General features: G+C 46.7%; 2 protein-coding genes across 4 annotated transcripts in view; one reads left to right on the top strand and one right to left on the bottom strand.

Annotated features, from left to right (window-relative positions):
• LARP4 (La ribonucleoprotein 4) overlaps positions 1-14,095 on the top strand; it is a 206,902-nt gene that overhangs the window by 68,768 nt on the left and 124,039 nt on the right. The window lies entirely within an intron of this gene.
• FAM186A (family with sequence similarity 186 member A) overlaps positions 1-14,095 on the bottom strand; it is a 77,540-nt gene that overhangs the window by 17,794 nt on the left and 45,651 nt on the right. For all 3 annotated transcript variants that reach the window (XM_082741243.1, XM_082741242.1, XM_082741244.1), the window contains one exon: positions 184-8,785. In XM_082741243.1, coding sequence (XP_082597369.1) covers positions 184-8,785 — 8,602 coding nt within the window. The remainder of the gene's footprint in view (positions 1-183; positions 8,786-14,095) is intronic.

Consider the following 14,095-nt stretch of genomic DNA (forward strand, 5'->3'; position numbering starts at 1 on the left):
ACGTTTTTATTTCCAAAAAAAGTATATCTCCTTTTGGTATCTTAAATAGACTTCATCCCACAGACCTATAATATTCTAGAACATCTAATATGACAGATATGTATATACTTATAGGAGAGTGAAGGGAGGATATTTGAAATCAGGACTAAACCAGAAAACTGGACATTCAATATTTACATCTACCTTGCACGCTGGATCAGCCTGTAAGCAATGTACTTGCGGAATAGGTATCCCAGCCGAACTGTGTCTGTATGAAGTGTCTCAATTATGAGATTCCTAGCTGTTGTGTGTAGCTGTGAAGGGAGTCCAGAAGATTTTGTGGCCTGATTTAAGAGTACCAGGTTCTTTCTCTGAGCTTCCACATCAACAAAATACCTCTGCTCTTTGAGTTCTTGGGGAGAGGAAGGGGGCATCATCTTGGGTTTCTTGGTAACTGAATCTGAAGTCAGTATCCAGGACTTGTCTATAGGGGGGAACTGGGTTTTCTGGTCCCATTCAGAAGATGAGATCTGTGACGTTTTGGGCAGTTTAGTAAAAAGAGACTTCACGAGAGGGGGAAGGGCCCTCCCACCAATGTAAGGGGTTTGTGATATTGGTGTCCTGTAATTGGTGAGATAGGACTGAAATGTTCTATATTGTTCTGTGGCAATAGGATCATGGCATGTCTGGAATTCTTCAGAAGTATCAGAGATCCCTGATATTTGGAAGTTCTTAGCAGTAAAAGGGACTGATTTAGATTTCAGAGAAGAAATAATTGCCAATCTTTCCTTACTTTCCTTAGCTATAGAAGAGGACATATCTTTCTGGGGCTTTCCAGGGGTTAAGGAGGTCCATAGTGTTGGAGGATGCCCAGGGGTAGGAGGGATCCCCAGGGGGAAAGTTTGATGCTGTTCAAGAGTAGAAGGGATTTGTGGATAGAGAGATTGCTCATAGATAGCAGGGAGCTGGAATGCCTGGGGCTTCTCAGAAAGTGTTAAGGGTCTAGGTTCCAGGACGGAAGAAGTCCCAGGAACCAAGGGCTTCCTAGGGGAAAGAGGAGCCAAAAGAGTAGAAAACTGAGGGGAGGAGAGTGGAACTCCAGATATAAGGGGCTTCCTGGGGGCAAGCGGGGCCTCTGATATCAGAGGTAGCTGAGGAGTCCAAGAGTCTCTTAAGAACTTTCTAGAACTAAGAAGGGTCTCCGGTGCAAGCTTCCCAGAGGCCAGAGGGACCTCTGGTGCTACAAACTGAACAGTTTGCCTTTCAGAAACCAGGGTCTGTTTAGAGGAAGGAAAAGTCTGTGGTACCATAAGTTTCCCAGAGTCAGAAGGAATTCTCATTCCTAGCAATTTCCCAGGGGCTTGGGAAAGAGGAGACGCTGATACCTGCAAAGGAGTAGGAGAGACCTCAAATACAGAGGACTTCTCAGCAATAGGAGCAGATGCTGGGGCCTGCCTAGGACTTGATGTAAAGGATTCCCCAGGGAGGACAGAAGCCTTCAATCTTTGAAAAGATCTAAGACCAGAAGGAGCCAATGTAGGGAACTGCTTAGAAATGTGAGGACCACCTGGTGTAATGGGTTTATCAGTAACAGGAATGATCCCAGCTTTCAGGGTATGTTCTAAAGTAGGTTGGGGCCCAAGCAGTGAGGGCTGTTCCCTTGATTGTTGGTCCTCCTCAGACATGAGAGTAATACCCATGGGATGGGATTGTCCTGGGATGAAGGGAGCTCCCAAAGTTTGCACTTGCTCAAGGGGAGATTCTATAGCACGGAATTTATCTGAGGTGAGAGGGACCCCAGATTTCCGGAAGTGTTCTGGAGAGAAAGAAACCCCTAATGCTTGAGCCTGTTCTAAGGAGAGAGGGGCACCTAAACCTTGGGTTTGTTCAGGGATACGAGGGACAGCTGACAACCAGGGACTTTCTGGAGTAATAGAGACCCCCGATTCCCAGGCCTGTGCTACAGTGAAAGGAGACCCCCATGCCTGAAAATTCCTAGGAGTGAGTGTGAAACCCAAGCTCTGGCATTTCTCAGGAGTGAGGGTGACTGCCAGTGCTTTAAACTGGTCAGGGGTAAGAGTGATGCCATTTGCCTGGATCTGTTGAGGGGTGAGAGTGAGCCCCAGGGCCTGGGCCTGCTGAGGGGTGAGTGTGATCCCCTGTGCCTGAGCCTGCTCAGGGATGAGAGTGATCCCCTGTGCTTGGGCCTGTTCGGGGGTGAGCGTGATCCCCAATGCCTGGGCCTGTGGAGGTGTGAGTGTGATCCCCTGTGCTTGGGCCTGTTCGGGGGTGAGCGTGATCCCCAATGCCTGGGCCTGTGGAGGTGTGAGTGTGATCCCCTGTGCTTGGGCCTGTTCAGGGGTGAGCGTGATCCCCAATGCCTGGGCCTGTGGAGGTGTGAGTGTGATCCCCAGTGCCTGGGCCTGCTGAGGACTGAAAGTCATCCCCTGTGCCTGGGCCTGCTGAGGGGTGAGAGGGATCCCTAGTGCCTGGGCTTGCTGTGGGGTGAGAGTGATCCCCAAGGCCTGGGTCTGTTCAGGAGTGAGAGTGATCCCCGATGCCTGGGCCTGCAGGGGGATGAGAGTAATCCCCAGTGCCTGAGCCTCCTCAGGGGTGACCGTGATCCCCAGTGCCTGGGCCTGTGTGGGAGTGAGAGTCATCCCTTGTGCCTGGGCGTGCTCCGGAATGAGTGTGGCCCCTAGTCCCTGGGCTTGCAGGGGGTCGTGTGTCATCCCCAGTGCCTGAGCCTGTTCAGGGGTGAGAGCCATCCCTAGTGCCTCAGCCAGCTGAGGTGTGAGAGTGATCCCCTGTGCCTGGGCCTGCTGGAGTGTGAGAGGGATCCCCTGGGCTTGGGCCTGCTGCGGGGTGAGAGGGATCCCCAGTGCCTGTGCCTGCTGGGGGGTGAGAGTCATCCCCAGTACCTGGGCTTGCTGGGGGATGAGAGTGATCCCCTGTGCTTGGGCCTGTTCGGGGGTGAGCATGATCCTCAATGCCTGGGCCTGTGAAGGGGTGAGTGTGATCCCCTGTGCCTGGGCCTGCTCAGGGGTAAGAGTGATCCCCAGTGCCTGGGCCTGTTTTGGGGTGAGAGTGATCCCCTGTGCTTGGGCCTGTTCAGGGGTGAGCGTGATCCCCAATGCCTGGGCCTGTGGAGGTGTGAGTGTGATTCCCTGTGCCTGGGCCTTCTCTGGGCTGAGGGTCATCCCCAGTGCCTGGGCCTGCTGGGGGGTGAGCATGATCCCCAGTGCCTGGGCCTGTGGAGGTGTGAGTGTGATCCCCTGTGCTTGGGCCTGTTCAGGGGTGAGCGTGATCCCCAATGCCTGGGCCTGTGGAGGTGTGAGTGTGATTCCCTGTGCCTGGGCCTGCTCTGGGCTGAGAGTGATCCCCAGTGCCTGGGCCTGCTGGGGGTTGAGAGTGATCCCCTGTGCTTGTCCCTGTTCGGGGGTGAGCGTGATCCCCAATGCCTGGGCCTGTGGAGGTGTGAGTGTGATCCCCTGTGCTTGGGCCTGTTCAGGGGTGAGCATGATCCCCAATACCTGGGCCTGTGGAGGTGTGAGTGTGATTCCCTGTGCCTGGGCCTGCTCTGGGCTGAGAGTGATCCCCAGTGCCTGGGCCTGCTGGGGGGTGAGTGTGATCCCCTGTCCTTGGGCCTGTTCGGGGGTGAGCGTGATCCCCAATGCCTGGGCCTGTGGAGGTGTGAGTGTGATCCCCTGTGCTTGGGCCTGTTCGGGGGTGAGCGTGATCCCCAATGCCTGGGCCTGTGGAGGTGTGAGTGTGATCCCCTGTGCTTGGGCCTGTTCAGGAGTGAGTGTGAGCCCCAGGGCCTGGGCCTGCTCAGAAGTAATAGGGATCCCCTGTGCCTGGGCCTGCTGGGGGGTGAGGGGGATCCCCTGTGCTTGGGCCTGTGGAGGGGTGAGAGTGACCCCCAGTGCCTGGGCTTGCTGAAGTGTGAGAGGGATCCCCTGTGCCTGTGCCTGCTGGGGGGTGAGAGGGATCCCCTGTGCCTGGGTCTGCTCAGGGGTGAGAGCGATCCCCTGGGCCTGGGCCTGGGCCTGCTGGTGGGTGAGAGTGACCCCCAGTGCCTGGGCCTGCTGAGGTGTGAGGGGCATCCCCTGTGTTTGGGTCTGCTTAGAAGTGATAGGGATCCCCTGTGCCTGGGCCTGTTCAGGGGTGAGAGTGATCCCCTGTGCCTGCTCCTCAGTGAGGACGAACCCCAGTTCTTGGGCCTGCTGAGGGGTGAGAATTATCCCTTGTGTCTGTGCCTGCTCATCAATGAGGGTGAATCCCAGTGCCTGGGCCTGCTGGGGGGTGAGAGGGATCCCCGGTGCTTGGGCCTGTGGAGGAGTGAATGTGGTCCCCCATGCCTGGGCCTGCTCAGGTGTGAGCGTGATCCCCAGTGCCTGGGCCTGCTCAGGGGTGAGAGTCCTCCCCAGTGCCTGGGCCTGCTGGGGAGTGAGAGTGATCCCCAATGCCTGGGCCTGTGGAGGTGTGAGTGTGATCCCCTGTGCCTGGGCCTGCTCAGGGATGAGTGTGATCCCCAGTGCCTGAGTCTGCTGGGGGGTGAGCGTGATCCCCAGTGCCTGGGCCTGCTCAGGGGTGAGAGTCCTCCCCAGTGCCTGGGCCTGCTGGGGAGTGAGAGTGATCCCCAATGCCTGGGCCTGTGGAGGTGTGAGTGTGATCCCCAATGCCTGGGCCTGTGGAGGGGTGAGTGTGATCCCCCTTGCCTGGGCCTGCTCAGCTGTGTGTGTGATCCCCAGTGCCTGGGCCTGCTCAGGGGTGAGAGTCATCCCCAGTGCCTGGGCTTGCTGGGGAGTGAGAGTGATCCCCTGTTCCTGGGCCTGTTCGGGGGTGAGCGTGATCCCCAATGCCTGGGCCTGTGGAGGTGTGAGTGTGATCCCTTGTGCCTGGACCTGCTCAGGTGTGAGTATGATCCCCTGTGCCTGGGCCTGCTCAGGGGTGAGAGTCATCCCCATTGCCTGGGCTTGCTGGGGAGTGAGAGTGATCCCCTGTGCTTGGGCCTGTTCAGGAGTGAGCGTGATCCCCAGTGCCTGGGCCTGTTCAGGTGTGAGTGTGATCCCCCGTGCCTGGGCTTGCTCAGGTGTGAGTATGATCCCCTCTGCCTGGGCCTGCTCAGGGGTGAGTGTGATCCCCAGTGCCTGAGTCTGCTGGGGGGTGAGAGCGATCTCCCGTGCTTGGACCTGTTCAGGTGTGAGTGTGATCCCTAGTGCCTGGGCCTGTGGAGGGGTGAGAGTGATCCCCAGTGCCTGAGTCTGCTGGGGAGTGAGAGTGATCCCCTGTGCTTGGGCCTGTTCAGGTGTGAGTGTGATCCCCAATGCCTGGGCCTGTGGAGGGGTGAGTGTGATCCCCTGTGCCTGGGCCTGCTCAGGTGTGTGTGTGATCCCCAGGGCCTGGGCCTGCTGAGGAGTTAGAGTGATCCCCTGTGCTTGGGCCTGCTCAGGGGTGAGAGTCATCCCCAGTGCCTGGGCTTGCTGGGGGGTGAGAGTGATTCCCTGTACTTGGGCCTGTTCAGGGGTGAGCGTGATCCCCAGTGCCTGGACCTGTGGAGGGGTGAGTGTGGTCCCCCATGTCTGGGCCTGCTCAGGGGTGAGAGTCATCCCCATTGCCTGGACCTGCTGTGGAGTGAGAGTGATCCCCTGTGCCTGCTCATCAGTGAGGGTGAACCCTAGTTCTTGGGCCTGTTTATGGGTAAGAGTGATCCCCTGTGCCTGGGCCTGTTCAGGGGTGAGAGTGATCCCCAGTGCCTGGGCCTGCTGAGGGGTGAGTGTCATCCCCTTTGTCTGTGCCTGCTCATCAATGAGGGTGAATCCCAGTTTCGGTGCCTGCTGGGGAATGAGTGTGATCCCTAGTGCCTGGGCCTGTTCAGGGGTGAGAGTGATCCCCTGTGCCTGTTCATCGGTTAGGGTGAACCCCAGTTCTTGGGCCTGTTGAGGGGTGAGAGTTATCCCCTGTGTCTGTGCCTGCTCATCAGTGAGGGTGAATCCCAGTTTCGGTGCCTGCTGGGGAATGAGTGTAATCCCTAGTGCCTGGGCCTGTTCAGGGGTGAGAGTGATCCCCTGTGCCTGCTCATCAGTTAAAGTGAACCCCAGTTCTTGGGCCTGCTGAGAGGTGACAGTGATGCCCTGTGCCTTGGCCTCCTCAGTGGTGAGACTGATCCCCAGTGCCTGGGCCTGTTTAGGAGTTAGAGTGAGGAACTTTGTGGGAGACTGTCCAGAAACTGGAATGGCCTCGGGTGAGGGCGATTGTGTGGAAGGAGGAGTGATTGGTATAGGGTGCTTCCCATCAGCAAGAATGTCTAAGGCCTTAAGATGACTCTGGAACTCTTTTCTTTGATGTAACTGGGGTGCTAGTTTCTGTATGCTCTTCCACGGGGGAGACAATGTCATTGAAGTTTGGCCGAACATCTTTTCTTGTTCTTCAGAGTTTATCTCCTTAATCTTCATCTGATCCTTTGTTTCTTTCTGCCTCTGTCTTTCATGGTCCTCTACATTTCTCCATGGCTCCTGCTTCTCCTCTTTCTCCCAATTTATTTCCAGTTCTTGATACCTCACTACCTTCTGAGCATCCCTCTTCTGCTGTCCCTTCTCCTTCTCCAAGGGCACCATTTGTTTTTCCATTTTTTTATCCCATGCTTCCAGCTGCTGCTGTTTTGGCTTCTGATAATCTTCCTCTTCTCTTTGTGTTTGCTCCTCATCTTGCTCAGTCTGCTTTTGCATGCTCTGTTTTTGCTGTTCCTTCCACATTTTCTGCCACTGTTTCTGCTTCCGTTGTCCTTGCTTTCCTCCCTTCCTCTGGAGCCATGACTCTTCCTCCTGCAGTTTCTTCCAGAAACTCCCTTCTTGCAACTGGTGTTTGAGACGCTTACCAACTATTTTTTCTGGACCTTCTTGCAAATGTTTCTCCCGCCTTTGTTTTTGCCTTTCCATGCTGTCTCTCCCTACCGTTGAGGCCACTAGAGCATCTCTTTTCCCTTCTAGTTCAGCCAAGATCGTTTGTATTAAATTGTCAGTTAGTGGATCCTTGCTCTTAGATGACAGTAAGGTGCTAATTTCAGACTTTGCACTAGTGGACTTCTGAAAATGTAATCCTGGCATAAATGAGACTTCTTTTTTTTGTTTCAAAGGTTTCTCTCCAACCTGTCCTGCACTTTTTATATCTTTGTACTTCCTCAAGGTTTTTGTCACAGTTTCACCTACGCTTTGGAAATATTCCTCTATTTTTTCCCTTATGATTCCTAATTTTTCAGCCTCTGGTGTTTTTAATAATTCCTCTTTTGGCACAGTCTTTTTATCCAAAGGCTTTCCTACGTTATCAATTTTCTCTTTTAGGAAAGCCATTACAGCTTTTTGAAATTCTTCTAGGTTACTCTCTTCACTTCTGCCGTCTAGACTTCCTGGAACTCTGGTAGATTCTGAAATCTCTTCTGTTACCCTAGATTTGGGCTTCACAGGTCTATGAGACTTGACTTTCTTAGTTACTAATATGTCCTCTTCAAGTTTTCCCTCTTTGCTTGTGGTGGTTCCTGGAGAGACATGGTGTTTCTTTCCTTTTGTTTTCACTTTCTCAGAGGAATTACCAAGTTGGGTAGACCCAAATTGCTCTGCCTGGCTGCTCGTCTCACTTTTGCTCTCTTTGTCCATTGACTCAGTGGTGGATTCCTCTTTACTCTCTAAAGAAATCTGGCTTTTGTAATGTGAATATTCAGGTTTGAGCTTCCTGAGTTGTTCCCATAAACCACTTGTTCCATTTCTGCCAACTTGGCTTTTTGTGTCAGTAGAAGGGTAATCAGCAGGGACATGTTCACTTCTTGGTTTTCTTGATTCAGTGGATGACTTTGATTTGTCCTCAGAAAAGGATTTTATTTCTTTTCTCTTCTTTTCCAGTGACTGTAGCTCCAAATGGTAATCAAGTTTGGTCTCTGAGTCTTTTTCTTTACCTTTATCATCACTCACATTAAATCCAGAAGTCTCATGCATATATGGGCCTTTAGTTCGCTTTTTTTTCTGTGATTGATACTGGTCAGTCCCATCTTTCCTATAGACATCACCTTTCTTCTGTGATATCTTATCTTCAGTGATACCTTCAGAAGACTCTCTTTGCTTTTTTTTAAGTGAAGGATATTGCTCTTCAGTAAATTCTGGAGTCATTTCAGCTGGGGCTCTATATGAAATAGTTGAGTCCCACTTGATCCCCAAGCCTTTGGTCCCTTTTGTTTGGGCCTCATCTGTAATATCTTCAAGTTCTTTAACCAACATATCATCCATATTGTCTTCTATGTCAGCTTTGCTAGTGGTTGATTGTGAAGAAAGCTCAGGCAACACTTTCAAGGTTGATGTGGGTAATGCTATACCTACTTGGGGTTCTACAACAATTTTGGACCGAATAAATTGTTCATATTTTTCTTCTGCTTCTTGAAGTTTCTGCTGAAGCATTTCATTTTTTTCACTGAGCTCTCGCATTATCTTCAGGGAGAGCTCTTTTTCCTTTTCACTTGTCTCACTTATATACATATTGGCACTCTGGAGGTTAAAAATTTTTAGTTCATCATTTATTATACCCAAAGCCTTAGAAAGGTTTATTATTGTTGATGATATATATTTAATAGCATTGTTTTCCAATTTATTGAACATCATAGTGTTTATGAGTTCCTGTAGCATATCTTGGATTTCTGAAACCTTTGTATTTGTTGCAAATGCATCACTGATCATCTGATCTGGTCTTAAAGCATGAGCTGTTGCAGGTCGCTTTATAACTCTTTCTTTCCAAGATTTCCATAGAGTACTTCTAGATGCTAAAGGAAAAAAAAACCCATAAAACATAAAATAATAAGATTGCATTTCTTGTTCTGTTTTGTGCTCTATCTTTGCTAAAACCTAAGGAATTTAGCCAAAATAATAGTTAGCTATAAGATAAAGATTCATCAGAAAGCCTTGGGTCCCCTGGGGCACCTGACTGGTCCAGTCTATAGAGAGTGTGACTTAATCTTGGAGCTGCGAGTTTGAGCCCCACATTGGGTGTAGAAATCACTTAAAAATAAAATCTTAAAAAAAAAAAAAAAAAAAAAAGCTTTGCCTCCAAAATAAATAGTATTATTTTTAAAAGAATAACTCTTTCCCCACAATCACCTAAAACTTTCGCTTCCAAAGTTTAGTCTTTATTCTTTATTTGTAATCTCAATTTACCTTCAGTTACAAGTTTGGGGTTAGCTGTAACAAAACTTTCCTTTGGCTTTGATTATGCTTGGTGCTTTCCATTTTCTTTCTTGGGTTTCTGTCTTTCCTCACTTTTCTGAACCACACTTAATCTTGATTCTTTCAGAAGAGTCAAAAAAGAGCAGACAAAAGTCAAACCTTTGAAGGGGTTTCCAGAATGGCTAAATGAGAAACTCCAAACATTGTCTCCTTCAAAAAAAGCAATGATAAAGCTTGGCAAAGCAGCCAAAACCATTTTAGGACTTTGGAAATTGACCAAAGGCATACAACAATTCGGTAAGACTTTAGTCAAGAAAAATTACTAAACTTAAGAAAGAATGGGGGAAGTCTGTGATGTTTTTAGCCTGGAGCTGCTTCTGTCTCTAACTCCCCCAGCCAGTAGCCCGTGTGTCCTACTAAAGCAAGGCAGGCTGAACAGATTGACAGCTCTACTACCTAAGGGGGCTGATTTGTTGTGGAATAAAGCAGGGAAAAAATCATGCTTAGGGGCATCTAAAACAATACTTCCTTAACCCATACACAGACCCATTAGCAAAGAATAGAAGACTTACTGAATCAGTCAGGATCCCTAATCATTGGCCAGTTATTGACCACTAACCTATGCTGACCCAAAAGTGACCCCTAGGAATTCAGGCCTTAAAATAAAAACAAAAAGAATAAAAGAACAACTGAGCAGTGATATCAGTGACTGCACATTGTTGGGGAGACAGACTCCACTGAATTAGTCTAGGGAAGTCACTAAAAAACAAAAAAAGTGACAAAAAGAAACCCTGGAGGTTATAGGGAAAATCAGAATCTAAAGTTGCTATAATGCTCAGTCAGTGTAATGTCTTTCTGCCTTCAGCCCTGGTCATGATCTCAGTGTGCTGAGATCAAGCCCTGCGTTGGGCTCCCTGATCAGCGGGGAGCCTGCTTCTCCCTCTGCCCCCACCTCCTGCTCATGCTCTCTCTCTCTCTCAAATAAACAAATAAAATCTAAAAAAATTTAAAAAGTAAAGTTGCTATAATATGTTATCTAAAATGTCCACGTTTTTTTAGAGGTGGGGAGGGTCAAACGGAGAGACTCTCAGGCAGGCTCTCTGCCCAGTGAGGAGCCCGACATGGTGCTTGGTCTCACAACCCTGAGATCATGATTTGAGGTGAAATCAGAGTCAGGCACTCAATTGACTGAGCCACCCAGGTGCCCCTAAAATGCTCAGTTTTTAACATAAAAGGAGCATGCAGAGAAACAAAAGTGCAACCTATACACAGAGGATAAAAGCAGTTAGTAGAAATTTTCTCAGGGATTGGGAGGGGAGCAGATGTTGCTTTGAAAAAGACTTTGAAAAGACTTTGAAAGAAGAATTATAACTATGTTCAAAGAACTAAAGGAAGGCAAATTTTAAAATAAAGGAAAAATACAGTGGCAATTATCATCAAATAGAGCACATCAGTAAAGAGATGGAAATTAGAAAAACCAAGTGGAAAATTTAGACTTGCAAAGTGCAATAATTGAAATGAAAAATTTACCAAAAGGGCTCAATAGTAGATTTGAAATGGCAGAAGAAAATAACCAGCAAATTTGACACCAGATTAGTAAAGATTGTCTAATCGGAAGACCAGGGAGGAAAAAGAATTTTTAAAAAACGAACAAAGCCTCAAAGACCCATGGGACACCATCAAACATACTATTGTACAAGTCATAGAAGTCCCAGAAGAAGAGCGGGGGGCATTAAAAATATTGAGGAAGTATGGGCTTCTGGGTGGCTCTGTCTGTTAAGCATCTGAGTTCAGCTCAGGTCATGATCTCAGAATCCTAGGGTTGAGCCCTGCATCAGACTCCCCATTCAGGGGGAGCATTTGCTTCTTCCTCTCACTCTAACCCCCAATCTTAAAAAATATATTGGGGAAAAAATAATGGCCAAATCATCTCAAATTAATCCTCACATTCAAGTGGCTCATTGAACTGTAAGATAAACATTAAAAAGATCCATACCTAGATACATCATAGTCAAATTATTGAAAGCTACACAAAGAGTCTTTAAAGCAAAAAAAAAAAAAAAAAGACTTATCACAATCAAAGGAGACTCAAACATCAAAGTACAGGGGAACCATAGTCAATTTAACAGCTTACTACTTATTAGAAACAATAGAGGCCAGAAAACAGTGAGATGACAGATTCAAAGTGCTGAAAGAATAATTCTCCTAACCAAGAGTTCTATATCCAGGATAACTACTCTTCAAAAAATGAAGGTAAGACATCCATTCCCTGAAATAACACTTTTCCCAAAGTAGCATGCACATGCAACTCTCATAACCATCCTCATTGCATGTGTCTTTTAACACTTCCCTAAATGCATTACAGATTTCTATTACACATTCCCTGAAATAACACCCTTCTCAAAGTAGTATGCATATACAGCTCTTTTTTTAAAAGAAAGATTTTATTTATTTATTTATTTGACAGAGAGAGATTGCAAGTAGGCAGAAAGGCAGGTGGCGGGGCGGGGGGGCAGGGAGCAGAGAGCAGAGAGCCTGATGCAGGGCTCAATCCCAGGACCCTGAGATCATGACCTGAGCCAAAGGCAGAGGCCTAACCCACTGAGCCACCCAGGTGCCCCTCCTGTAACCATTCTTATTGCATATGTTTTCTTTTTTTTTTTTTTTTAAGATTTTATTTATTTATTCAACTGACAGAGATCACAAGCAGGCAGAGAGGCAGGCAGAGAGAGAGGAAGGGAAGCAGGCTCCCCGCTGAGCAGAGAGCCGGATGCAGGGCTTGATCCCAGGACCTGAGCCAAAGGCAGAGGCTTTAACCCATTGAGCCACCCAGGCGCCCCATTACATATGTTTTTAAATAGTTCTCTAAATATATTACATTATTCATGGAAATAACATGAATAACTGTCAAAATAACTTGCAAGTGAACACTTACATATCCATAGTTAATGCATGTGCTTTCAGCACTTCTCTAAATGTGTTATGAAATGTCTATTACATCCATTCCCTGAAATAATTTTTTTTCAAAGTACCATGCATGTACAATTAACTTTTTAAATGAAGATAAGAAATAAGACATACAGATGACAACTAAGGATATGAAAAGATACTCAGTGTTGTCTATCATTAGAGAATTGCAAACTGGTGAAGCCACTCTGGAAAACAGTATAGAAGTTCCTCAAAAACTTAAAAATAAAACTACCCCACTATCCAGCAACTGTACTACTAGGCACTTACCCAAAGGATACAAAAATAGTGATTTGAAGGGGCGCATGCACCATGATGCTTATTGCAGCATTATTGACAATAGCCAAATTATGGAGAGTGCCCAAATTTCTGTCAACTGATGAATGGATAAAGAAGGTGTGGTATATATGTATACAATGGAATATTACTCAGCCATCAAAAAGCCTGCTTCCTCCTCTCTTTCTCTACCTGCCTCTCTGCCTACTTGTGACTTCTGCCTGTCAAATAAATAAGTAAAATCTTCTTAAAAAAATTTTTTTAAAAGCCAATGATTATGAAACTATATTCTTGGGCTTATGGTATATATATTGTTGGGCTTATGATACATACATGTAATATATATGACAAAGCACAAAGGAGGGGAAGAGAATGGAGCTATTGGAGCAAAGATTCTATATTTTGCCTGTATTAAGTTAGTACTAATCTTAGTGATAATTGTGATAATTTATGATGTATACGGCAATCCCTTAGAGCAACTACAAGGAAATTACTCCAACAATATAGGAGGAAAATGGAATTAAAATGGTACAATAGGGGTGCCTGGGTGGCACAGTGAGTTAAAGCCTCTGCCTTCAGCTCAGGTCATGATCCCAGGGTCCTGGGATGGAGCCCCACATCAGGCTCTCTACTTAGCAGGGAGCCTGCTTCCTCCTCTCTCCCTCTACCTGCCTCTCTGCCTACTTGTGATCTCTGTCTGTCAAATAAATAAATAAAATTTTTAAAAAATAAATAAAATGGAACAATAAAAAATATTTGTTTAACACAGAAGGTAGTAAAAGAACAACAAGGGAACAGAAGAGATGAGACATGAAAAACAAACAGGAACATGGTGGGTGTAAATCCAACCATATCAATAATTATATTAAATTTGAATGAATCAAACATTCCAATCATAAGTGAAAGATTGCCAAATTTTTTTTTTTTATCTATTTATTTGACAGGCAGAGAGGCAGGCAGAGAGAGAAGCAGGCTCCCCGCTGAGCAGAGAGCCCGATGTGGGGCTTGATCCCAGGATCCTGGGATCATGACCTGAGCCGAAGGCAGAGGCTTAACCCACTGAGCCACCCAGGCGCCCCAAGATTGCCAAATTTTATGTGTGTGTATGTGTGTGTGTATAATTATTTATTTACTATATAATATATGCTTAACTTTTGTCAAATTTGCTATAAACTCAATTTACTAAATTTACTATAATATATATATGTATTTGTGTGTGTATATATATATATATTTCGAAGCTGACAGGATCTAACTATAAGCAACACATAAGCAGCACATCTTTGAGTCAACCTTACAAACAGTAACCACAGGGGAGCTGGAGAGAATATGCTTATATCAAACACAATAGACTTAAGACAAAAAATGTTTCTAGAGACAATGAGGGACATTTTATAATAATAACAATAATAATAATAATAAGAAGAAGAAGAAGAAGAAGAAGCTCAGTTCATCAGGAAGCTATCACAATTATAAAGATAATATACACCCAGTAACAGAGCCTTAAAATACAGGAAGCAAAAACTGACAGAATTAAGGGAGAAGTAGACAACTCAATAATAATAGTTAGAAAGTTTGATATCCCACTCTCTACAATAGAACAGCTAGACAGAAAATCAGCAAGGATGTATTTGAAGACTAAAATAACAGTATAAATAAACTATAGA

The sequence above is a fragment of the Mustela nivalis genome, assembly GCF_964662115.1.
Source record: "Mustela nivalis genome assembly, chromosome: 7".
Taxonomy (NCBI): domain Eukaryota; kingdom Metazoa; phylum Chordata; class Mammalia; order Carnivora; family Mustelidae; genus Mustela; species Mustela nivalis.